Source organism: Salvelinus fontinalis, chromosome 20 (genome assembly GCF_029448725.1).
Source record: "Salvelinus fontinalis isolate EN_2023a chromosome 20, ASM2944872v1, whole genome shotgun sequence".
Taxonomy (NCBI): domain Eukaryota; kingdom Metazoa; phylum Chordata; class Actinopteri; order Salmoniformes; family Salmonidae; genus Salvelinus; species Salvelinus fontinalis.
This window is the reverse complement of record NC_074684.1, coordinates 43981401-44008776: the sequence shown is the minus strand read 5'-3', so window position 1 is coordinate 44008776 and position 27376 is coordinate 43981401. Positions and strand designations below refer to the sequence as shown.

Here is a 27376-nt window from a genome sequence, read left to right as displayed (position 1 = left end):
GGGGGAGTCAGTAGAGAGGGACTATCAGGAGTCAGTAGAGAGGGGGAGTCAGTAGAGAGGGACTATCAGGTGTCAGTAGAGAGGGGGAGTCAGTAGAGAGGGGGAGTCAGTAGAGAGGGACTATCAGGTGTCAGTAGAGAGGGGCTATCAGGAGTCAGTAGAGAGGGGGAGTCAGTAGAGAGGGGCTATCATGAGTCAGTAGAGAGGGGGAGTCAGTAGAGAGGGACTATCAGGTGTCAGTAGAGAGGGGGAGTCAGTAGAGAGGGACTATCAGGAGTCAGTAGAGAGGGGGAGTCAGTAGAGAGGGACTATCAGGTGTCAGTAGAGAGGGGGAGTCAGTAGAGAGGGGGAGTCAGTAGAGAGGGACTATCAGGTGTCAGTAGAGAGGGGCTATCAGGAGTCAGTAGAGAGGGGGAGTCAGTAGAGAGGGGCTATCATGAGTCAGTAGAGAGGGGGAGTCAGTAGAGAGGGGCTATCATGAGTCAGTAGAGAGGAGGAGTCAGTAGAGAGGGGGAGTCAGTAGAGAGGGGCTATCAGGAGTCAGTAGAGAGGGGGTATCAGGAGTCAGTAGAGAGGGGGTATCAGGAGTCAGTAGAGAGGGGGAGTCAGTAGAGAGGGGGAGTCAGTAGAGAGGGGGTATCAGTAGTCAGTAGAGAGGGGGAGTCAGTAGAGAGGGACTATCAGGTGTCAGTAGAGAGGGGGAGTCAGTAGAGAGGGGCTATCAGGAGTCAGTAGAGAGAGGGAGTCAGTAGAGAGGGACTATCAGGAGTCAGTAGAGAGGGGGAGTCAGTAGAGAGGGGGAGTCAGTAGAGAGGGACTATCAGGAGTCAGTAGAGAGGGGGAGTCAGTAGAGAGGGACTATCAGGTGTCAGTAGAGAGGGGGAGTCAGTAGAGAGGGGCTATCAGGTGTCAGTAGAGAGGGGGAGTCAGTAGAGAGGGACTATCAGGTGTCAGTAGAGAGGGGGAGTCAGTAGAGAGGGACTATCAGGAGTCAGTAGAGAGGGGGAGTCAGTAGAGAGGGACTATCAGGTGTCAGTAGAGAGGGGGAGTCAGTAGAGAGGGGGAGTCAGTAGAGAGGGACTATCAGGTGTCAGTAGAGAGGGGCTATCAGGAGTCAGTAGAGAGGGGGAGTCAGTAGAGAGGGGCTATCATGAGTCAGTAGAGAGGGGGAGTCAGTAGAGAGGGACTATCAGGTGTCAGTAGAGAGGGGGAGTCAGTAGAGAGGGACTATCAGGAGTCAGTAGAGAGGGGGAGTCAGTAGAGAGGGACTATCAGGTGTCAGTAGAGAGGGGGAGTCAGTAGAGAGGGGGAGTCAGTAGAGAGGGACTATCAGGTGTCAGTAGAGAGGGGCTATCAGGAGTCAGTAGAGAGGGGGAGTCAGTAGAGAGGGGCTATCATGAGTCAGTAGAGAGGGGGAGTCAGTAGAGAGGGGCTATCATGAGTCAGTAGAGAGGAGGAGTCAGTAGAGAGGGGGAGTCAGTAGAGAGGGACTATCAGGAGTCAGTAGAGAGGGGGAGTCAGTAGAGAGGGACTATCAGGTGTCAGTAGAGAGGGGGAGTCAGTAGAGAGGGGGAGTCAGTAGAGAGGGACTATCAGGTGTCAGTAGAGAGGGGCTATCAGGAGTCAGTAGAGAGGGGGAGTCAGTAGAGAGGGGCTATCATGAGTCAGTAGAGAGGGGGAGTCAGTAGAGAGGGGCTATCATGAGTCAGTAGAGAGGAGGAGTCAGTAGAGAGGGGGAGTCAGTAGAGAGGGGCTATCAGGAGTCAGTAGAGAGGGGGTATCAGGAGTCAGTAGAGAGGGGGTATCAGGAGTCAGTAGAGAGGGGGAGTCAGTAGAGAGGGGGAGTCAGTAGAGAGGGGGTATCAGTAGTCAGTAGAGAGGGGGAGTCAGTAGAGAGGGACTATCAGGTGTCAGTAGAGAGGGGGAGTCAGTAGAGAGGGGCTATCAGGAGTCAGTAGAGAGAGGGAGTCAGTAGAGAGGGGGAGTCAGTAGAGAGGGGGAGTCAGTAGAGAGGGACTATCAGGAGTCAGTAGAGAGGGGGAGTCAGTAGAGAGGGACTATCAGGTGTCAGTAGAGAGGGGGAGTCAGTAGAGAGGGGCTATCAGGTGTCAGTAGAGAGGGGGAGTCAGTAGAGAGGGACTATCAGGTGTCAGTAGAGAGGGGGAGTCAGTAGAGAGGGACTATCAGGAGTCAGTAGAGAGGGGGAGTCAGTAGAGAGGGACTATCAGGTGTCAGTAGAGAGGGGGAGTCAGTAGAGAGGGGGAGTCAGTAGAGAGGGACTATCAGGTGTCAGTAGAGAGGGGCTATCAGGAGTCAGTAGAGAGGGGGAGTCAGTAGAGAGGGGCTATCATGAGTCAGTAGAGAGGGGGAGTCAGTAGAGAGGGACTATCAGGTGTCAGTAGAGAGGGGGAGTCAGTAGAGAGGGACTATCAGGAGTCAGTAGAGAGGGGGAGTCAGTAGAGAGGGACTATCAGGTGTCAGTAGAGAGGGGGAGTCAGTAGAGAGGGGGAGTCAGTAGAGAGGGACTATCAGGTGTCAGTAGAGAGGGGCTATCAGGAGTCAGTAGAGAGGGGGAGTCAGTAGAGAGGGGCTATCATGAGTCAGTAGAGAGGGGGAGTCAGTAGAGAGGGGCTATCATGAGTCAGTAGAGAGGAGGAGTCAGTAGAGAGGGGGAGTCAGTAGAGAGGGGCTATCAGGAGTCAGTAGAGAGGGGGTATCAGGAGTCAGTAGAGAGTGGGTATCAGGAGTCAGTAGAGAGGGGGAGTCAGTAGAGAGGGGGAGTCAGTAGAGAGGGGCTACAGGATTCAGTAGAGAGGGGGTATCAGGAGTCAGTAGAGAGGGGCTATCAGGAGTCAGTAGAGAGGGGGAGTCAGTAGAGAGGGGCTATCAGGTGTCAGTAGAGAGGGGGAGTCAGTAGAGAGGGACTATCAGGTGTCAGTAGAGAGGGGGAGTCAGTATAGAGGGGGAGTCAGTAGAGAGGGGGTATCAGGAGTCAGTAGAGAGGGGGAGTCAGTAGAGAGGGACTAGCAGGTGTCAGTAGAGAGGGGGAGTCAGTAGAGAGGGGCTATCAGGAGTCAGTAGAGAGAGGGAGTCAGTAGAGAGGGACTATAAGGAGTCAGTAGAGAGGGGGAGTCAGTAGAGAGGGGGAGTCAGTAGAGAGTGGCTATCAGGAGTCAGTAGAGAAGGGGAGTCAGTAGAGAGGGGTTACAGGAGTCAGTAGAGAGAGGGAGTCAGTAGAGAGGGACTTTTAGGAGTCAGTAGAGAGGGGGAGTCAGTAGAGAGGGACAATCAGGTGTCAGTAGAGAGGGGGAGTCAGTAGAGAGGGGCTATCAGGAGTCAGTAGAGAGGGGGAGTCAGTAGAGAGGGGCTATCAGGTGTCAGTAGAGAGGGGCTATCAGGAGTCAGTAGAGAGGGGGAGTCAGTAGAGTGGGGCTATCATGAGTCAGTAGAGAGGGGGAGTCAGTAGAGAGGGGCTATCATGAGTCAGTAGAGAGGGGGAGTCAGTAGAGAGGGGCTATCATGAGTCAGTAGAGAGGAGGAGTCAGTAGAGAGTGGGAGTCAGTAGAGAGGGGCTATCATGAGTCAGTAGAGAGGAGGAGTCAGTAGAGAGGGGGAGTCAGTAGAGAGGGGCTATAATGAGTCAGTAGAGAGGGGGAGTCAGTAGAGAGGGGCTATCATGAGTCAGTAGAGAGGGGGAGTCAGTAGAGAGGGGCTATCATGAGTCAGTAGAGAGGGGGAGTCAGTAGAGAGTGGGAGTCAGTAGAGAGGGGTATCAGGAGTCAGTAGAGAGGGGGTATCAGGAGTCAGTAGAGAGGGGGAGTCAGTAGAGAGGGGGAGTCAGTAGAGAGGGGCTATCAGGAGTCAGTAGAGAGGGGGAGTCAGTAGAGAGGGGGTATCAGGAGTCAGTAGAGAGGGGCTATCAGGAGTCAGTAGAGAGGGGGAGTCAGTAGAGAGGGGCTATCAGGTGTCAGTAGAGAGGGGGAGTCAGTAGAGAGTGGGAGTCAGTAGAGAGGGGTATCAGGAGTCAGTAGAGAGGGGGTATCAGGAGTCAGTAGAGAGGAGGAGTCAGTAGAGAGTGGGAGTCAGTAGAGAGGGGTATCAGGAGTCAGTAGAGAGGGGGTATCAGGATTCAGTAGAGAGGGGGAGTCAGTAGAGAGGGGGAGTCATTAGAGAGGGGCTATCAGGAGTCAGTAGAGAGGGGGAGTCAGTAGAGAGGGGGTATCAGTAGTCAGTAGAGAGGGGCTATCAGGAGTCAGTAGAGAGGGGGAGTCAGTAGAGAGGGGCTATCATGAGTCAGTAGAGAGGGGGAGTCAGTAGAGAGGGGCTATCATGAGTCAGTAGAGAGGGGGAGTCAGTAGAGAGGGGCTATCATGAGTCAGTAGAGAGGAGGAGTCAGTAGAGAGTGGGAGTCAGTAGAGAGGGGCTATCATGAGTCAGTAGAGAGGGGGAGTCAGTAGAGAGGGGCTATCATGAGTCAGTAGAGAGGGGGAGTCAGTAGAGAGGGGGAGTCAGTAGAGAGGGGCTATCATGAGTCAGTAGAGAGGGGGAGTCAGTAGAGAGGGGCTATCATGAGTCAGTAGAGAGGGGGAGTCAGTAGAGAGGGGCTATCATGAGTCAGTAGAGAGGGGGAGTCAGTAGAGAGGGGCTATCATGAGTCAGTAGAGAGGGGGAGTCAGTAGAGAGGGGCTATCATGAGTCAGTAGAGAGGAGGAGTCAGTAGAGAGGGGGAGTCAGTAGAGAGGGGCTATCATGAGTCAGTAGAGAGGGGGAGTCAGTAGAGAGGGGGTATCAGGAGTCAGTAGAGAGGGGGAGTCAGTAGAGAGGGGCTATCAGGTGTCAGTAGAGAGGGGGAGTCAGTAGAGAGGGACTATCAGGTGTCAGTAGAGAGGGGGAGTCAGTAGAGAGGGGCTATCATGAGTCAGTAGAGAGGGGGAGTCAGTAGAGAGGGGCTATCATGAGTCAGTAGAGAGGGGGAGTCAGTAGAGAGTGGGAGTCAGTAGAGAGGGGTATCAGGTGTCAGTAGAGAGGGGGAGTCAGTAGAGAGGGGCTATCAGGTGTCAGTAGAGAGGGGGAGTCAGTAGAGAGGGACTATCAGGTGTCAGTAGAGAGGGGGAGTCAGTAGAGAGATTGGCTATCATGAGTCAGTAGAGAGGGGGAGTCAGTAGAGAGGGGCTATCATGAGTCAGTAGAGAGGGGGAGTCAGTAGAGAGTGGGAGTCAGTAGAGAGGGGTATCAGGAGTCAGTAGAGAGGGGGTATCAGGAGTCAGTAGAGAGGGGGAGTCAGTAGAGAGGGGGAGTCAGTAGAGAGGGGCTATCAGGAGTCACTAGAGAGGGGGAGTCAGTAGAGAGGGGGTATCAGGAGTCAGTAGAGAGGGGCTATCAGGAGTCAGTAGAGAGGGGGAGTCAGTAGAGAGGGGCTATCAGGTGTCAGTAGAGAGGGGGAGTCAGTAGAGAGTGGGAGTCAGTAGAGAGGGGTATCAGGAGTCAGTAGAGAGGGGGTATCAGGAGTCAGTAGAGAGGAGGAGTCAGTAGAGAGTGGGAGTCAGTAGAGAGGGGTATCAGGAGTCAGTAGAGAGGGGGTATCAGGATTCAGTAGAGAGGGGGAGTCAGTAGAGAGGGGGAGTCAGTAGAGAGGGGCTATCAGGAGTCAGTAGAGAGGGGGAGTCAGTAGAGAGGGGGTATCAGGAGTCAGTAGAGAGGGGCTATTAGGAGTCAGTAGAGAGGGGAAGTCAGTAGAGAGGGGCTATCAGGTGTCAGTAGAGAGGGTGAGTCAGTAGAGAGGGACTGTCAGGTGTCAGTAGAGAGGGGGTATCAGGTGTCAGTAGAGAGGGGGAGTCAGTAGAGAGGGACTATCAGGTGTCAGTAGAGAGGGGGAGTCAGTAGAGAGGGACTATCAGGTGTCAGCAGAGAGGGGGAGTCAGTAGAGAGGGACTATCAGGAGTCAGTAGAGAGGGGGAATCAGTAGAGAGGGGGAGTCAGTAGGTAGGGGTTACAGGAGTCAGTAGAGAGGGGGAGTCAGTAGAGAGGGGGAGTCAGTAGAGAGGGGGTATCAGGAGTCAGTAGAGAGGGGGAGTCAGTAGAGAGGGGCTACAGGATTCAGTAGAGAGGGGGTATCAGGAGTCAGTAGAGAGGGGCTATCAGGAGTCAGTAGAGAGGGGGAGTCAGTAGAGAGGGGCTATCAGGTGTCAGTAGAGAGGGGGAGTCAGTAGAGAGGGGCTATCAGGAGTCAGTAGAGAGGGGGAGTCAGTAGAGAGGGGCTATCAGGAGTCAGTAGAGAGGGGGAGTCAGTAGAGAGAGGGAGTCAGTAGAGAGGGGCTATCAGGAGTCAGTAGAGAGGGGGAGTCAGTAGAGAGGGACTATCAGGAGTCAGTAGAGAGGGGGAGTCAGTAGAGAGGGGGAGTCAGTAGAGAGGGACTATCAGGTGTCAGTAGAGAGGGGCTATCAGGAGTCAGTAGAGAGGGGGTATCAGGAGTTAGTAGAGAGGGGCTATCAGGAGTCAGTAGAGAGGGGGAGTCAGTAGAGAGGGACTATCAGGAGTCAGTAGAGAGGGGGAGTCAGTAGAGAGGGACTATCAGGTGTCAGTAGAGAGGGGGAGTCAGTAGAGAGGGGGAGTCAGTAGAGAGGGGGTATCAGGAGTCAGTAGAGAGGGGGAGTCAGTAGAGAGGGACTATCAGGAGTCAGTAGAGAGGGGGAGTCAGTAGAGAGGGACTATCAGGTGTCAGTAGAGAGGGGGAGTCAGTAGAGAGGGGGAGTCAGTAGAGAGGGGGTATCAGGTGTCAGTAGAGAGGGGGAGTCAGTAGAGAGGGACTATCAGGTGTCAGTAGAGAGGGGGAGTCAGTAGAGAGGGGCTATCAGGAGTCAGTAGAGAGAGGGAGTCAGTAGAGAGGGACTATCAGGAGTCAGTAGAGAGGGGGGAGTCAGTAGAGAGGGGGAGTCAGTAGAGAGGGACTATCAGGAGTCAGTAGAGAGGGGGAGTCAGTAGAGAGGGACTATCAGGTGTCAGTAGAGAGGGGGAGTCAGTAGAGAGGGGCTATCAGGTGTCAGTAGAGAGGGGGAGTCAGTAGAGAGGGACTATCAGGTGTCAGTAGAGAGGGGGAGTCAGTATCGAGGGACTATCAGGAGTCAGTAGAGAGGGGGAGTCAGTAGAGAGGGGGAGTCAGTAGAGAGGGACTATCAGGAGTCAGTAGAGAGGGGGAGTCAGTAGAGAGGGACTATCAGGTGTCAGTAGAGAGGGGGAGTCAGTAGAGAGGGGGAGACAGTAGAGAGGGACTATCAGGTGTCAGTAGAGAGGGGCTATCAGGAGTCAGTAGAGAGGGGGAGTCAGTAGAGAGGGGCTATCAGGTGTCAGTAGAGAGGGGCTATCAGGAGTCAGTAGAGAGGGGGAGTCAGTAGAGAGGGGCTATCATGAGTCAGTAGAGAGGGGGAGTCAGTAGAGATTGGCTATCATGAGTCAGTAGAGAGGGGGAGTCAGTAGAGAGGGGCTATCATGAGTCAGTAGAGAGGAGGAGTCAGTAGAGAGGGGGAGTCAGTAGAGAGGGGCTATCAGGAGTCAGTAGAGAGGGGGTATCAGGAGTCAGTAGAGAGGGGGTATCAGGAGTCAGTAGAGAGGGGGAGTCAGTAGAGAGGGGGAGTCAGTAGAGAGGGGCTATCAGGAGTCAGTAGAGAGGGGGAGTCAGTAGAGAGGGACTATCAGGTGTCAGTAGAGAGGGGGAGTCAGTAGAGAGGGGGAGTCAGTAGAGAGGGGGTATCAGGAGTCAGTAGAGAGGGGCTATCAGGAGTCAGTAGAGAGGGGCTATCAGGTGTCAGTAGAGAGGGGCTATCAGGTGTCAGTAGAGAGGGGGAGTCAGTAGAGAGGGACTATCAGGTGTCAGTAGAGAGGGGGAGTCAGTAGAGAGGGGGAGTCAGTAGAGAGGGGGAGTCAGTAGAGAGGGACTATCAGGTGTCAGTAGAGAGGGGGAGTCAATAGAGAGGGGGAGTCAGTAGAGAGGGACCATCAGGAGTCAGTAGAGAGGGGGAGTCAGTAGAGAGGGGCTATCAGGTGTCAGTAGAGAGGGGGAGTCAGTAGAGAGTGGGAGTCAGTAGAGAGGGGTATCAGGAGTCAGCAGAGAGGGGGTATCAGGAGTCAGTAGAGAGGGGGAGTCAGTAGAGAGGGACTATCAGGTGTCAGTAGAGAGGGGGAGTCAGTAGAGAGGGACTATCATGAGTCAGTAGAGAGGGGGAGTCAGTAGAGAGGGGGAGTCAGTAGAGAGGGGGAGTCAGTAGAGAGGGGGAGTCAGTAGAGAGGGGGAGTCAGTAGAGAGGGACTATCAGGTGTCAGTAGAGAGGGGCTATCAGGAGTCAGTAGAGAGGGGGAGTCAGTAGAGAGGGGCTATCAGGAGTCAGTAGAGAGGGGGAGTCAGTAGAAAGGGGCTATCATGAGTCAGTAGAGAGGGGGGAGTCAGTAGAGAGGGGCTATCAGGTGTCAGCAGAGAGGGGGAGTCAGTAGAGAGGGGGAGTCAGTAGAGAGGGACTATCAGGTGTCAGTAGAGAGGGGGAGTCAGTAGAGACGGGGAGTCAGTAGAGAGGGGGAGTCAGTAGAGAGGGGGAGTCAGTAGAGAGGGGGAGTCAGTAGAGAGGGGGAGTCAGTAGAGAGGGGCTATCATGAGTCAGTAGAGAGTGGGAGTCAGTAGAGAGGGGCTATCATGAGTCAGTAGAGAGGGGGAGTCAGTAGAGAGGGGCTATCATGAGTCAGTAGAGAGGGGGAGTCAGTAGAGAGGGACTATCAGGTGTCAGTAGAGAGGGGGAGTCAGTAGAGAGGGGCTATCAGGTGTCAGTAGAGAGGGGGAGTCAGTAGAGAGGGGGAGTCAGTAGAGAGGGGGTATCAGGTGTCAGTAGAGAGGGGGAGTCAGTAGAGAGGGGGAGTCAAGAGTCAGTACAGAGGGTTTCTGGTACAGTAGCACTCAACTCAAAGGAATTACCAAGTATTTATCAATAAATTATTTGTTTTTCAAAAGGAAATGGCACCGTATTAACCTATTAATTGCTCTGTTGTTTCTTTGGGAGACATTCAGCCATAAGGCACCATTTGGTACAATGTAGAAACCTCTCACCTACCAACATATCGGTATTGGAAAGTCTTTTCTACAGGCAGACAAGGTCAAGATCAAGCTGGAAGGTGACTATATTAAACTGCCATTTTAATAGCGTAATGAAATGCAGAAACCTTTGGTGGCGGTAGTCATACAGCCATGAGGGAGGATCAAAGAAGTCCTGGAGTCTGTCCATGGCTGAGTGTCAAATGGCACCCTATTCCCTACATACAGTAGTGTACATGTTCCAAATGGCACCCTATTCCCTACATACAGTAGTGCACATGTTCCAAATGGCACCCTATTCCCTACATACAGTAGTGCACATGTTCCAAATGGCACCCTATTCCCTACATACAGTAGTGCACATGTTCCAAATGGCACCCTATTCCCTACATACAGTAGTGCACATGTTCCAAATGGCACCCTATTCCCTACATACAGTAGTGCACATGTTCCAAATGGCACCCTATTCCCTACATACAGTAGTGCACATGTTCCAAATGGCACCCTATTCCCTACATACAGTAGTGCACATGTTCCAAATGGCAACCTATTCCCTACATACAGTAGGTCACATGTTCCAAATGGCACCCTATTCCCTACATACAGTAGTGCACATGTTCCAAATGGCACCCTATTCCCTACATAATGCACTATTTTTGAACATGGACCAAGGACTATAGGCCCTGGTCAAAAGTAGTGCACTATATAGGGCACATAGAGAGAGAGAGAGAGAGAGAGAGAGAGAGAGAGAGAGAGAGAGAGAGAGAGAGAGAGAGAGAGAGAGAGAGAGAGAGAGAGAGAGAGAGAGAGAGAGAGAGAGAGGAGAGAGAGAGAGAGAGAGAGAGAGGAGAGAGAGAGAGAGAGAGAGAGAGAGAGAGAGAGAGAGAGAGAGAGAGACTACAGACAGACAAAATGAACCATGGTTGCCACCAAGTGGTGTGAAAAGCAGGGCCCAGATATCGACTGTCACAACAGTTGTCTTTTCTATCAGTGTCACTGAACTCAATAACCTATCTGAAGGAGAGAGTGAATAGTCTGGGAGATGGAACCTTTCATTAAATCAACCAGTCTGGGAGATGGAACCTTTCATTGAATCAACCAGTCTGGGAGATGGAACCTTTCATTAAATCAACCAGTCTGGGAGATGGAACCTTTCATTAAATCAACCAGTCTGGGAGATGGAACCTTTCATTAAATCAACCAGTCTGGGAGATGGAACCTTTCATTAAATCAACCAGTCTGGGAGATGGAACCTTTCATTAAATCAACCAGTCTGGGAGATGGAACCTTTCATTAAATCAACCAGTCTGGGAGATGGAACCTTTCATTAAATCAACCAGTCTGGGAGATGGAACCTTTCATTAAATCAACCAGTCTGGGAGATGGAACCTTTCATTAAATCAACCAGTCTGGGAGATGGAACCTTTCATTGAATCAATCAGTCTGGGAGATGGAACCTTTCATTAAATCAATCAGTCTGGGAGATGGAACCTTTCATTGAATCAATCAGTGTTTTAGACAGAATGGGGCATGTGGTGTTGTGAATGACATCACTGTGAGAGAGAGAAAGGAAGAGAGAGGGAGGGTCATGATTTGAGAGAAATGGGGGGGATAATGTTTCCGGCAGAAGTGTCATGTCCTCTGTCAGGAGTTGTCAGGGAAACGGCTGATGGCTGCGATTGCTGGTTTCAGAGGTGAAGTAAGATCAGTCTATGTTGCCCGTCTCCCCGTCTCCCCGTCTCCCCGTCTCCCCGTCTCCCCGTCTCCCCGTCTCTCCATCTCTCCACTCTCTCAGTCCACTGATTATTGCCTGATAAGTGTTTCTCAAACTGATTGAATCACATTTCAGATGACCAACTACAACCATCACCACTGCCTCTAGCGTTCCCGGTTCCCGGTTCCCGGTGATGATGAAGGAGACAGATGACGATCATAGCAAAGACAGACATTTTCTGAACAGGTATGTTACAAAACAGTAACTGATTAATGTTGACATGTGTTCTCTGATTTCTCCCTGGGGACTCTGTGGGGTTATGAAATAAACAAGAAATGTAGCTTTATTAGTTGACCGCAGCCTGTAATGTTTACTGTTCATTTTTATTGTTTATTTCACTTTTGTTTATTATCTATTTCACTTGCTATGGCAATGTAAACATATATTTCCCATGACAAACAAAGCCCCTTAGATTCTAATTATAAATTGTAATTGATTTGAAACCGAAAGCCAATCATTTTCCATGTGGAGTATTATCATTACAACCAAATTATATAATAAAAACTATTTCCCGAAATATCAATTCTCAAAGAAACATAGCAGTTTGGCAATGAAGGCACCATAAATGAGGTTAATCTGGATCATTTGTAGGACTGAAGAGGGATGGAGGGGGAGGTTAATCTGGATCATTTGTAGGACTGAAGAGGAATGGAGGGGGAGGTTAATCTGGATCATTTGTAGGACTGAAGAGGAATGGAGGGGGAGGTTAATCTGGATCATTTGTAGGACTGAAGAGGGATGGAGGGGGAGGTTAATCTGGATCATTTGTAGGACTGAAGAGGAATGGAGGGGGAGGTTAATCTGGATCATTTGTACGACTGAAGAGGAATGGAGGGGGAGGTTAATCTGGATCATTTGTAGGACTGAAGAGGGATGGAGGGGGAGGTTAATCTGGATCATTTGTACGACTGAAGAGGAATGGAGGGGGAGGTTAATCTGGATCATTTGTACGACTGAAGAGGAATGGAGGGGGAGGTTGTTAACTTTTTATTTTGTGTAAATACAGCCAATCAGCCAGCAGCTGCTGACAGCCAGCACTCCACTCATCCCTACTAACTGACCACACTCCACTCATCCATACTGACAGCACTCCACTCATCCCTACTAACTGGCAGCACTCCACTCATCCATACTAACTGGCAGCACTCCACTCATCCCTACTAACTGACAGCACTCCACTCATCCCTACTAACTGACAGCACTCCACTCATCCCTACTAACTGACAGCATTCCACTCATCCCTACTAACTGACAGCACTCCACTCATCCCTACTAACTGACAGCACTCCACTCATCCCTACTAACTGACAGCACTCCACTCATCCCTACTAACTGACAGCACTCCACTCATCCCTACTAACTGGCAGCACTCCACTCATCCATACTGACAGCACTCCACTCATCCCTACTAACTGGCAGCACTCCACTCATCCCTACTAACTGGCAGCACTCCACTCATCCATACTGACAGCACTCCACTCATCCCTACTAACTGACAGCACTCCACTCATCCCTACTAACTGACAGCACTCCACTCATCCCTACTAACTGGCAGCACTCCACTCATCCCTACTAACTGGCAGCACTCCACTCATCCCTACTAACTGACAGCACTCCACTCATCCCTACTAACTGGCAGCACTCCACTCATCCCTACTAACTGACAGCACTCCACTCATCCCTACTATATGACAGCACTCCACTCATCCCTACTAACAGCACTCCACTCATCCCTACTAACTGGCAGCACTCCACTCATCCCTACTAACTGGCAGCACTCCACTCATCCCTACTAACTGACACCACTCCACTCATCCCTACTGACAGCACTCCACTCATCCCTACTATATGACAGCACTCCACTCATCCCTACTAACAGCACTCCACTCATCCCTATTAACTAACAGCACTCCACTCATCCCTACTAACTGACAGCACTCCACTCATCCATACTAACTGACAGCACTCCACTCATCCCTACTAACTGGCAGCACTCCACTCATCCCTACTGACAGCACTCCACTCATCCCTACTAACTGGCAGCACTCCACTCATCCCTACTAACTGGCAGCACTCCACTCATCCCTACTGACAGCACTCCACTCATCCATACTAACTGACAGCACTCCACTCATCCCTACTAACTGACACCACTCCACTCATCCCTACTGACTGACAACACTCCACTCATCCCTACTGACAGCACTCCACTCATCCCTACTAACTGACAGCACTCCACTCATCCCTACTAACTGACAGCACTCCACTCATCCCTACTAACTGACAGCACTCCACTCATCCCTACTAACTGACAGCACTCCACTCATCCCTACTAACTGACAGCACTCCACTCATCCCTACTAACTGGCAGCACTCCACTCATCCCTACTAACAGCACTCCACTCATCCCTACTAACTGGCAGCACTCCACTCATCCCTACTAACAGCACTCCACTCATCCCTACTAACTGACAGCACTCCACTCATCCATACTAACTGGCAGCACTCCACTCATCCCTATTAACTGACAGCACTCCACTCATCCCTACTAACTGGCAGCACTCCACTCATCCCTACTAACTGACAGCACTCCACTCATCCCTACTAACTGGCAGCACTCCACTCATCCCTACTAACAGCACTCCACTCATCCCTACTAACTGGCAGCACTCCACTCATCCATACTAACTGACAGCACTCCACTCATCCATACTAACTGGCAGCACTCCACTCATCCCTACTAACTGGCAGCACTCCACTCATCCATACTGACAGCACTCCACTCATCCCTACTAACTGACAGCACTCCACTCATCCATACTGACAGCACTCCACTCATCCCTACTAACTGGCAGCACTCCACTCATCCCTACTGACAGCACTCCACTCATCCATACTAACTGACAGCACTCCACTCATCCCTACTAACTGACAGCACTCCACTCATCCCTACTAACTGGCAGCACTCCACTCATCCCTACTGACAGCACTCCACTCATCCCTACTAACTGACAGCACTCCACTCATCCCTACTAACTGGCAGCACTCCACTCATCCATACTAACTGGCAGCACTCCACTCATCCCTACTGACAGCACTCCACTCATCCCTACTAACTGGCAGCACTCCACTCATCCATACTAACTGGCAGCACTCCACTCATCCCTACTGACAGCACTCCACTCATCCCTACTAACTGGCAGCACTCCACTCATCCCTACTAACTGACAGCACTCCACTCATCCCTACTAACTGACAGCACTCCACTCATCCCTACTAACTGACAGCACTCCACTCATCCCTACTAACTGACAGCACTCCACTCATCCCTACTAACTGGCAGCACTCCACTCATCCCTACTAACTGACAGCACTCCACTCATCCCTACTAACTGGCAGCACTCCACTCATCCCTACTGACAGCACTCCACTCATCCCTACTAACTGGCAGCACTCCACTCATCCCTACTAACTGACAGCACTCCACTCATCCCTACTAACTGACAGCACTCCACTCATCCCTACTAACTGGCAGCACTCCACTCATACCTACTAGGGGGAGGCTTGCAAGCCGAAGAATACCATCCCAATCGTGAAGCACAGGGGTGGCAGCATCATGTTTTGGTGCTTTGCTGCAGGAAAGACTGATTGACTTCACAAAATAGATGGTATCATGAGGTAGAAAAATTATTTGGATATATTGAAGCAACATCTCAAGGTCGCAAATGGGTCTTCCAAATCAACAATGACCCAAAGCACACTTCCAAAGTTGTGGCAAAATGGCTTAAAAGGACAACAAAGTCAAGGTATTGGAGTGGCCATCTCAAAGCCCTGATCTCAACCCTATAGAAAATTTGTGGGCAGAACTGAAAAAGCGTGTGCGATCAAGAAGGCCTACAAACCTGACTCAGTTACACCTGATCTGCCAGGAGGAATGGGCCAAAATTCACCCAACTTATTGTGGGAAGCTTGTGGAAGGCTACCCAAAACGTTTGACCCAAGTTAAACAATTTAAAGTCAATGATACCAAATACTAATTGAGTGTATGTAAACTTCTGACCCACTGGGAATGTGATGAAAGAAATAAAAGCTGAAATAAATCATTCTCTCTACTATTTTCTGACATTACACATTCTTAAAATAAAGTGGTGATCCTAACTTGACCTAAGACAGGGAATTTTCACTACGAATAAAAGTCAGAAATTGTGAAAAACTGAGTTTAAATGTATTTGGCTAAGGTGTATGTAAACTTGCGACTTCAACTGTACCTCCTGTACAGTATGTGTTGTTGTCTATAGCCACTGGGCTAGCTACTTCCTGTACAGTATGGGTTGTTGTCTATAGCCACTGGGCTAGCTACTTCCTGTACAGTATGGGTTGTTGTATATAGCCACTGGGCTAGCTACTTCCTGTACAGTATGGGTTGTTGTATATAGCCACTGGGCTAGCTACTTCCTGTACAGTATGGGTTGTTGTATATAGCCACTGGGCTAGCTACTTCCTGTACAGTATGGGTTGTTGTATATAGCCACTGGGCTAGCTACTTCCTGTACAGAATGGGTTGTTGTCTATAGCCACTGGGCTAGCTACTTCCTGTACAGTATGGGTTGTTGTATATAGCCACTGGGCTAGCTACTTCCTGTACAGTATGGGTTGTTGTATATAGCCACTGGGCTAGCTACTTCCTGTACAGTATGGGTTGTTGTATATAGCCACTGGGCTAGCTACTTCCTGTACAGTATGGGTTGTTGTATATAGCCACTGGGCTAGCTACTTCCTGTACAGAATGGGTTGTTGTCTATAGCCACTGGGCTAGCTACTTCCTGTACAGTATGGGTTGTTGTCTATAGCCACTGGGCTAGCTACTTCCTGTACAGTATGGGTTGTTGTCTATAGCCACTGGGCTAGCTACTTCCTGTACAGTATGGGTTGTTGTATATAGCCACTGGGCTAGCTACTTCCTGTACAGTATGGGTTGTTGTATATAGCCACTGGGCTAGCTACTTCCTGTACAGTATGGGTTGTTGTCTATAGCCACTGGGCTAGCTACTTCCTGTACAGTATGGGTTGTTGTATATAGCCACTGGGCTAGCTACTTCCTGTACATTATGGGTTGTTGTATATAGCCACTGGGCTAGCTACTTCCTGTACAGTATGGGTTGTTGTCTATAGCCACTGGGCTAGCTACTTCCTGTACAGTATGGGTTGTTTTCTATAGCCACTGGGCTAGCTACTTCCTGTACAGTATGGGTTGTTGTCTATAGCCACTGGGCTAGCTACTTCCTGTACAGTATGGGTTGTTGTCTATAGCCACTGGGCTAGCTACTTCCTGTACAGTATGGGTTGTTGTCTATAGCCACTGGGCTAGCTACTTCCTGTACAGTATGGGTTGTTGTCTATAGCCACTGGGCTAGCTACTTCCTGTACAGAATGGGTTGTTGTCTATATTCACTGGGCTAGCTACTTCCTGTACAGTATGGGCTGTTGTCTATAGCCACTGGGCTAGCTACTTCCTGTACAGTATGGGCTGTTGTCTATAGCCACTGGGCTAGCTACTTCCTGTACAGTATGGGTTGTTGACTAAATGGAGACTAGAGGCCGACTAAATGGAGACTAAATGGAGACTAGATGCAGGCTAAATGCAGACTAAATGGAGGCTAAATGCAGACTAAATGCAGACTAAATGCAGACTAAATGGAGGCTAAATTAAGACTAAATGGAGACTAAATGGAGACTAAATGGAGACTAATGGAGACTAAATGGAGACTAGAGGCAGACTAAATGGAGACTAAATGGAGACTATATTCAGACTAAATGGAGACTAGAGGCAGACTAAATGGAGACTAGATGCAGACTAAATGGAGACTAAATGCAGACTAAATGGAGACTATATTCAGACTAAATGCAGACTAAATGGAGACTAGATGCAGACTAAATGCAGACTAAATGCTATACAGACATATAAGTATTATGATGTAGAAGAACATCTTCCATCCAGTTGTTGTCAGTAGCAACCAAAAGACAGATCCTCTGCCTCTGATAGTTCTGGCTTACTTCCAGACTGAGCAAAACATGAAAATAATTTGTTAAAAGTCATGTGATATTTAACTAGGCTATTAATCACCAAGACTTATTATCCATAATTTATTATAAATCATTCATACGTACCTCCTCTCAGTCAGCAACAGTCTCCTAATGGCTTCATGAAACATAGTCCCATCATCTGACTCCACACTGAAATACTGAAATAAAAGTAACAATTAGCTAATTGCCAATGTCAGGCTGAGTCTGGAGCGCTAACTGTCATATCCCATAATTTTAAAAAATGATGTTCATTTGAAAGAGTTGGCTGCCGTTTTCTGTTTATCTAGCTAAATTAGCTACTTAGTTTACAAATGCGCCCAAATTCTAACTTCATTTATCTAGCCTCTAGTTTGGCATGTTACTTTGGCTTCATCTACAGTATTTGAATTAAATAATCAATTTTGCTTAACTTCATACTTTAATAAAAAATAACATGCTTATTGGGTAGGCAATTTGGTCCTCCTCTTGCTGCCTCCTCTTGCTTCCTCGTTTGTTTTTGAATCAGAATGGCAGTTACACTTTGAATTGACCAGAAGATTCTATATAGAACCCCTTTTTTAATTCTAAGAATGGATGCTTTTATTGAACACATTATGTCTTCCTGCTTCTAGCTAGCATTTAGTTTCCAACAAGCCCATGTTTGTATGAAACATTGCTGTTTGCCACTCAGACCTCGGCCACAGTGTTGCAGAATAGGAATTGGATCTTCCCCCTGCCATAGAGAGCTAACAGTGTCAGACGTCAGCTAGCCGTTTTTCTGACCAAGTCGAAAGCATCTACATCCCGATCCCTTGGCCGCCACAATTTTTTTTTACTATGTTCAAAGAAAAATCTCTACGAAATATGATTTCTTCCATTCTGTTTAGATACATGTCGTAGAGGAGTATAATGACAAAATGCCTGCGTTTACCATCCAGAGGAAGAGGAGGACTTGTAAACCAGCATTTACCGTGCAGAGGAAGAGGAGGACTTATAAACCAACATTTACCATCCAGAGGAAGAGGAGGACTTATAAACCAGTATTTACCATCCAGAGGAAGAGGAGGACTTATAAACCAGCATTTACCATCCAGAGGAAGAGGAGGACTTATAAACCAGCATTTACCATCCAGAGGAAGAGGAGGACTTATAAACCAACATTTACCATGCAGAGGAAGAGGAGGACTTATAAACCAGCATTTACCATCCAGAGGAAGAGGAGGACTTATAAACCAGCATTTACCGTGCAGAGGAAGAGGAGGACTTATAAACCAGCATTTACCTTCCAGAGGAAGAGGAGGACAGAAACCAGCATTTACCATGCAGAGGATGAGGAGGACTTATAAACCAGTATTTACCATCCAGAGGAAGAGGAGGACTTATAAACCAGTATTTACCATGCAGAGGAAGAGGAGGACTTATAAACCAGTATTTACCATCCAGAGGAAGAGGAGGACTTATAAACCAGCATTTACCATGCAGAGGAAGAGGAGGACTTACAAACCAGCATTTACCATCCAGAGGAAGAGGAGGACTTATAAACCAGTATTTACCATGCAGAGGAAGAGGAGGACTTATAAACCAGTATTTACCATGCAGAGGAAGAGGAGGACTTATAAACCAGTATTTACCATCCAGAGGAAGAGGAGGACTTATAAACCAGCATTTACCATGCAGAGGAAGAGGAGGACTTACAAACCAGCATTTACCATCCAGAGGAAGAGGAGGACTTATAAACCAGTATTTACCATGCAGAGGAAGAGGAGGACTTATAAACCAGTATTTACCATGCAGAGGAAGAGGAGGACTTATAAACCAGCATTTACCATGCAGAGGAAGAGGAGGACTTACAAACTAGCATTTACCATCCAGAGGAAGAGGAGGACTTATAAACCAGCATTTACCATGCAGAGGAAGAGGAGGACTTACAAACCAGCATTTACCATCCAGAGGAAGAGGAGGACTTACAAACCAGCATTTACCATCCAGAGGAAGAGGAGGACTTATAAACCAGCATTTACCATGCAGAGGAAGAGGAGGACTTACAAACCAGCATTTACCATCCAGAGGAAGAGGAGGACTTATAAACCAGCATTTACCATCCAGAGGAAGAGGAGGACTTATAAACCAGCATTTACCATGCAGAGGAAGAGGAGGACTTATAAACCAGCATTTACCATCCAGAGGAAGAGGAGGACATAAACCAGGTTGGCATCCCAAGATGTCACTGTGTTCCCTACATAGTGCACTACTTTTTGATCAGAACCCTATGAGCCCTAGTCAACAGTAGTGCCCAGCATAGGGAATAGGGAGCTCTATGGGCCCTAGTCAACAGTAGTGCCCTATATAGGGAATAGGGATTCTCTATGGGCCCTAGTCAACAGTAGTGCCCTATATAGGGAATAGGGATTCTCTATGGGCCCTAGTCAACAGTAGTGCCCAGCATAGGGAATAGGGAGCTCTATGGGCCCTAGTCAACAGTAGTGCCCTATATAGGGAATAGGGATTCTCTATGGGCCCTAGTCAACAGTAGTGCCCAGCATAGGGAATAGGGAGCTCTATGGGCCCTAGTCAACAGTAGTGCTCTATATAGGGAATAGGGAGCTCTATGGGCCCTAGTCAACAGTAGTGCCCTATATAGGGAATAGGGATTCTCTATGGGCCCTAGTCAACAGTAGTGCCCTATATAGGGAATAGGGATTCTCTATGGGCCCTAGTCAACAGTAGTGCCCTATATAGGGAATAGGGATTCTCTATGGGCCCTAGTCAACAGTAGTGCTCTATATAGGGAAAAGGGTGCCATTTGGGATGTAGACAAGAATACCTCATTCCAGGAAGAGCCACATGGATAATTGTGAGTCGGGGAACGTAAGAGTGTAGAAATGGACTCAACGGGACATACACTGCCTGGAGTCCTCAGCTCTGCTGTGTCAACCCCTATACACAACCAATAAGCTTATCCTACTGTTACTGATGGGCCTCTGGGCATACTTAGTGATATGTTCTGTTACTACACCGCTCATCACTTTTTATAAAGTAACATACTGCAAATGCACTACTGGCTGGGTGATCAAAGAGGCAAGCCTAGGTAAGTAAATGCTGCAGAAGCGAGGCAAGCCGAGAACATGCTGACAACAGTTCGAAACCAAAGTCTACACTGCAATTTTCTTCAACCTGTCCGATGTCTTAACCCTCCCTCTCTCTCTCTTTCTGTCTCTCAATTTCCATCTCTCTGTCTCTGTCTCTCTCTCTCTCTCTCTCTCTCTCTCTCTCTCTCTCTCCATTTCCATCTCTCTGTCTCTGTCTCTCTCTCTCTCTCTCTCTCTCTCCATTTCCATCTCTCTGTCTCTGTCTCTGTCTCTGTCTCTCCATGTCTCTGTCTCTGTCTCTGTCTCTGTCTCTGTCTCTGTCTCTCCATTTCCATCTCTCTGTCTCTCTCTCTCTCTCTGTCTCTCCATTTCCATGTCTCTGTCTCTGTCTCTGTCTCTGTCTCTGTCACTGTCTCTGTCTCTCCATTTCCATGTCTCTGTCTATGTCTCTCCATGTCTCTGTCTCTGTCTCTCCATGTCTCTGTCTCTGTCTCTCCATGTCTCTGTCTCTGTCTCTCCATGTCTCTGTCTCTCCATGTCTCTGTCTCTGTCTCTCCATGTCTCTGTCTCTGTCTCTGTCTCTGTCTCTGTATCTGTCTCTGTCTCGTTCTACTTCTCTCTCTCGCTGCTGGAGTTCATCTCTTCTGAAGATAATTCTTGGCAGGAGTACAGGGTTTGTCTGGTAATTGGTAGAAAGGCCATTTGGCCAGATAGGTCAGTACCCATTCAGCATGCCCTGAGGAGAAGGGAGAAACATGAGGAAGACGGAGGGATGGATGGAGGAAGGGATAAGGGAGCGAGGGAGGACAGAGGGAGGAAGATGGATGAGCTGTCAAGGCGGAGAACGTGATTAGTTTGAGCGGGGATCTCCGAAAGAGGGATGGAGAGAGCGAGAGGGAGAGAAACGGAGAGAGATGGAGAGAGATGGAGAGACAGGGAGAGAGAGAAGGAAAGAGAAAGAGAGAGAGAAAGCTTCCATCCTCCACCACTACAGCTTCCATCCTCCACCACTACAGCTTCCATCCTCCACCACTACAGCTTCCATCCTCCACCACTACAGCTTCCATCCTCCACCACTACAGCTTCCATCCTCCACCACTACAGCTTCCATCCTCCACCACTACAGCTTCCATCCTCCACCGCTACAGCTTCCATCCTCCACCGCTACAGCTTCCATCCTCCACCACTACAGCTTCCATCCTCCACCACTACAGCTTCCATCCTCCACCACAGCTTCCATCCTCCACCACTACAGCTTCCATCCTACCACTACAGCTTCCATCCTCCACCACTACAGCTTCCATCCTCCACCACTACAGCTTCCATCCTCCACCACAGCTTCCATCCTCCACCACTACAGCTTCCATCCTCCACCACTACAGCTTCCATCCTCCACCACTACAGCTTCCATCCTCCACCACTACAGCTTCCATCCTCCACCACTACAGCTTCCATCCTCCACCACTACAGCTTCCATCCTCCACCACTACAGCTTCCATCCTCCGCCACTACAGCATCTATCCTCCACCGCTACAGCTTCCATCCTCCGCCACTACAGCATCTATCCTCCACCGCTACAGCTTCCATCCTCCACCACTACAGCATCCATCCTCCACCACCACAGCTTCCATCCTCCACCACTACAGCATCTATCCTCCACCACTACAGCTTCCATCCTCCACCACTACAGCTTCCATCCTCCACCACTACAGCTTCCATCCTCCACCACTACAGCTTCCATCCTCCACCACTACAGCTTCCATCCTCCACCACTACAGCTTCCATCCTCCATCACTACAGCTTCTAACCTCCACCACTACAGCTTCCATCCTACCACTACAGCTTCCATCCTCCATCACTACAGCTTCTAACCTCCACCACTACAGCTTCCATCCTCCATCACTACAGCTTCTAACCTCCACCACTACAGCTTCCATCCTACCACTACAGCTTCCATCCTCCATCACTACAGCTTCCATCCTCCACCACAGCTTCCATCCTCCACCACTACAGCTTCCATCCTCCACCACTACAGCTTCCATCCTCCACCACTACAGCTTCCATCCTCCACCACTACAGCTTCCATCCTCCACCACTACAGCTTCCATCCTCCACCACAGCTTCCATCCTCCACCACTACAGCTTCCATCCTCCACCACTACAGCTTCCATCCTCCACCACTACAGCTTCCATCCTCCACCACTACAGCTTCCATCCTCCACCACTACAGCTTCCATCCTTCACCACTACAGCTTCCATCCTCCACCACTACAGCTTCCATCCTCCACCACTACAGCTTCCATCCTCCACCACTACAGCTTCCATCCTACCACTACAGATTCTAACCTCCACCACTACAGCTTCCATCCTACCACTACAGCTTCCATCCTCCACCACTACAGCTTCCATCCTCCACCACTACAGCTTCCATCCTCCACCACTACAGCTTCCATCCTCCACCACTACAGCTTCCATCCTCCACCACTACAGCTTCTAACCTCCACCACTACAGCTTCCATCCTCCACCACTGTAGCTTCCATCCTATCACTACAGCTTCCATCCTCCACCACTACAGCTTCCATCCTCCACCACTACAGCTTCCATCCTCCACCACTACAGCTTCCATCCTCCATCACTACAGCTTCCATCCTACCACTACAGCTTCCATCCTCCACCACTACAGCTTCCATCCACCACTACAGCTTCCATCCTCCACCACTACAGCTTCCATCCTCCACCGCTACAGCTTCCATCCTCCACCACTACAGCTTCCATCCTCCACCACTACAGCTTCCATCCTCCACCACTACAGCATCCATCCTCCACCACTACAGCTTCCATCCTCCACCAATGTAGCTTCCATCCTATCACTACAGCTTCCATCCTCCACCACTACAGCTTCTATCCTCCACCACTACAGCTTCTATCCTCCACCGCTACAGCTTCCATCCTCCACCACTACAGCTTCCATCCTCCACCACTACAGCTTCCATCCTCCACCACTACAGCTTCCATCCTCCACCACTACAGCTTCCATCCTCCACCACTACAGCTTCTAACCTCCACCACTACAGCTTCTAACCTCCACCACTACAGCTTCTATCTTCTAGCTTCTACACTCATACGTACTTATACTGACACCCCCAACACACACGCTACATACGCCCACACACACATAACATGCTCACCCATGTATACTGACGCCACACACACACACACACACACACACACACACACACACACACACACACACACACACACACACACACACACACACACACACACACACACACACACACACACACACTCAATCACTCAATCACTCGCTACTACATCACATACCTCACATACACTGCTACTACAGCTTAGCCTATTATCTACCCTGTTGCCCAGTCACTTTATCCCTACCTACCTATATGTACATATCTACCTCAATTACCTCGTACCCCTGCACATCAGCTCGGTACTGGTACTCCCTGTATATAGCCATGTTATTACCTGGTACTCCCTGTATATAGCCATGTTATTACCTGGTACTCCCTGTATATAGCCATGTTATTACCTGGTACTCCCTGTATATAGCCATGTTATTACCTGCTACTCCCTGTATATAGCCATGTTATTACCTGGTACTTCCTGTATATGTGCCATGTTATTACCTGGCACTTCCTGTATATAGCCATGTTATTACCTGGTACTTCCTGTATATAGCCATGTTATTACCTGGTACTCCCTGTATATAGCCATGTTATTACCTGGTACTCCCTGTATATAGCCATGTTATTACCTGGTACTTCCTGTATATAACCATGTTATTACCTGGTACTCCCTGTATATAGCCATGTTATTACCTGGTACTCCCTGTATATAGCCATGTTATTACCTGGTACTCCCTGTATATAGCCATGTTATTACCTGGTACTCCCTGTATATAGCCATGTTATTACCTGGTAGTCCCTGTATATAACCATGTTATTACCCGGTACTTCCTGTATATAGCCACGTTATTACCTGGTACTCCCTGTATATAGCCATGTTATTACCTGGTAGTCCCTGTATATAGCCATGTTATTACCTGGTACTTCCTGTATATAGCCATGTTATTACCTGGTACTCCCTGTATATAACCATGTTATTACCTGGTAGTCCCTGTATATAGCCATGTTATTACCCGGTACTTCCTGTATATAGCCACGTTATTACCTGGTACTCCCTGTATATAGCCATGTTATTACCTGGTAGTCCCTGTATATAGCCATGTTATTACCTGGTACTTCCTGTATATAGCCATGTTATTACCTGGTACTCCCTGTACATAGCCATGTTATTACCTGGTACTCCCTGTATATAGCCATGTTATTACCTGGTACTCCCTGTATATAGCCATGTTATTACCTGTTACTCCCTGTATATAGCCATGTTATTACCTGGTACTTCCTGTATATTCTTACTCGTTATTGTTATTCACTGTGTATTTATTCCTCGTGTCACTATTTCTGTTTTATTAATAGATTTCGATCTTTATCTTAACTCTGTATTGTTGGAAAAGGACCCGTATGTTAAAACCTGTCTGGGACTGTTCCGCTAGCGGAACCCCTCGCCAACAGCCAATGAAATTTCAGGGCGCCAAATTCAATCAACAGAAATCTCATAATTCAATTTTCTCAAACATACAAGTATTAGACACCATTTTAAAGATAAAATTCTCGTTAATCCAACCGCAGTGCTTTCAAAAAAGCTTTATGGCGAAAGCAGAACATATCATTATGTTAGGTCAGCAACTAGTCACAGAAAGCGTACAGCGATTTTCCAACCAAAGAGAGGAGTCACAAAAAGCAGAAATATTGATCAAATTAATCACTAACCTTTGATATTCTTCATCAGATGACACTCCCGGGACAACATGTTACACAATACATATATGTTTTGTTCGATCAAGTTCATATTTATATCCAGAAACCTCAGTTTACATTTGGCTTTGCCTCCAAAACATCCCGTGAATTTGCACAGAGCCAAATCAAAGCACAGAAATTCTCATAATAAACATTAATAAAAGATACAAGTGTTATTCACAGATTTAAAGATATACTTCTCCTTAATGCAACCACTGTGTCAGATTTCAAAAAAACTTTACGGAAAAAGCAAACCATGCAATAATCTGAGTACAGCGCTCAAGAGACCAACACAACCCAAGAAGATATCCGCCATGTTGGAGTCAACATAAGTCAGAAATAGCATTATAAATATTCACTTACCTTTGATGATCTTCATGACAAAGCACTCCCAGGAATCACAGTTCCACAATAAATGTTTGATTTGTTCCATAAAGTCCATCATGTATGTCCAAATTCCTCCTTGTTGTTCGCGCGTTCAGTACACAATCTAAACTCATGACGCGCGGGCAGGTCCAGGCAAAAGTTCAGACGAAAAGTCATATTACAGTCCGTAGAAACATGTCAAACAAAGTTAGAATCAATCTTTAGGATGTTTTTAACATAAATCTTCAATAATGTTCCAACCGGAGAATTCCTTTGTCTGTAGAAAAGCTATGGAACAGAGCTCGCTCTCACGTGAACGAGCGTCACGAGCTCAAAGCATTCTGCCAGACCTCTGACTCATTCCCCTCTCATTCGGCCCCACCTCACAGTAGAAGCATCAAACAAGGTTCTAAAGACTGTTTACATCTAGTGGAAGCCTTAGGAAGTGCAACATGACCCATATCCCATTGTATTTTCAATAGGGAATGAGTTGAAAAACAACCAACCTCAGATTTCCCACTTCCTAGTTGGATTTTTTTCTCAGGTTTTTGTCTGCCATACGGGTTCTGTTATCCTGTTTGGCGTGCAAGCCCGACCTCGGACCGAAAATGACACCCCTGCAGGGCGCGAAATTCAAAATCTATTTTTTAAAAATATTTAACTTTTACACATTAACAAGTCCAATACAGCATTTGAAAGATAAACATCTTGTCAATCCAGCCAACATGTCCGATTTTTTTAATGTTTTACAGAGAAAACACCACATATATTTATGTTAGCTCACCACCAAATACAAAAGTGGACAGACACGTATGAATTATGATTATGAAGTATGAATTATGATTGAAGTAGCATGCACAACCAACCGAAATAAACTAAAACCAACCTAAAGAGCCCAGAAAAAACGACCTCAGATGACAGTCATATAACATGTTACACAATAAATCTATGTTTTGTTCATAAAAAGTGCATATTTTAGCTATAAATCAGTTTTACATTGATGCTACCCAAAAATGCTAATAGCTTGAGTCTGAATCCAGCCGGGAGTAGCCAGAGAAAATACATACACCAACGTCGGCTACTAATTACACCTCATAAAACATTTCATAAAAACATATGGTGGATAACTAATGAAAGACAGATATCGTGTGAATAAAGCCAACATTTCCGATTTTTGAAGTGTTTTACAGCGAAAACACAATATATCGTTATATTAGCTAACATCATAAGCTAGCATAAGGCAGCATTGATTCTAGTCAAGCGCTAGCCTAGCACAGTTAGCAGAGTTAGCATTCAACAGTTCGACATATATATGAAAAAGCATCCCAAATTGGGTCTTATCTTTCTTGGTACTCCATCAGAATGTTGTAACGGGGTCCAATGTCCAGTAGAGTCTTTAGTTGGGTTCCAGAACGAATTATTTCCCTCTTTGGTTAGCAGGCACGGTAGCATTGCTGCGCTAGAAAGCTTTTCTTCAAAAAATTCTTCCGTCGTTTCACATCTAAAGTCCAGAATAAATTGCAATAATATAATTAAAGTATATTGAAAAAACATACTTTAGGATGATTTTGTGACATGTATCAAATAATATCGTAGTCAGGCATCATATTCAACGTTATCTACCTTGTTCCAGAAGCCGAGACCAAATTATCCTTCGCGCCCGGATTTTTTTTTTAACTGCGCAGGTCTCACAAGAAGTTGTGTTATTCAGTCCAGGGACGAGATATTCGACTCCTTTCAATTCTCACTTCCGCATTACAGTCTGACGAACGCCTGTGACGTGTCTCTATCGTCCCAAGTCAAATGGCCTTTTATAGAGAAGGTCTTAAAGAGACACATCGCATTTTGGAAAACTCAATTCGGCTGGGAAAATGGCTGTAAAAATATTTCTGTTCGACTTAGAGAAACAATTCAAACCTTTTTAGAAACTACAGACTGTTATCTATCCAACAGTAGTAAATATATGCATATTGGAAAATAAAAAGTTTCTTAGGAGGCCGTTTGAAAATGTGCACACATTTTCCAGTTTTTTCAATATTCAGCGTGCAGCCATAACAGGTTATACCCACAGACATCATTCAAACAGTTTTAACAACTTCAGAGTGTTTTCTATCCAA

The 27376-nt window shown here is 47.8% G+C and overlaps 1 protein-coding gene across 1 annotated transcript; it reads left to right on the top strand.

The window, feature by feature from the left end:
* The first annotated feature begins 17828 nt into the window (after positions 1 to 17828).
* On the top strand, positions 17829 to 18257 carry LOC129817907 (spore coat protein G-like). The gene has a single exon (XM_055873504.1). The coding sequence runs from the start codon at positions 17829 to 17831 to the stop codon at positions 18255 to 18257; it is 429 nt and encodes a 142-aa protein (XP_055729479.1).
* The last annotated feature ends 9119 nt before the right edge of the window (positions 18258 to 27376 follow it).

Coding starts and splice junctions, on each gene's coding strand:
- LOC129817907 (XM_055873504.1), top strand. CDS start 17,829: ATGCCTGCGTTTACCATCCAGAGGAAGAGGAGGACTTGTAAACCAGCA.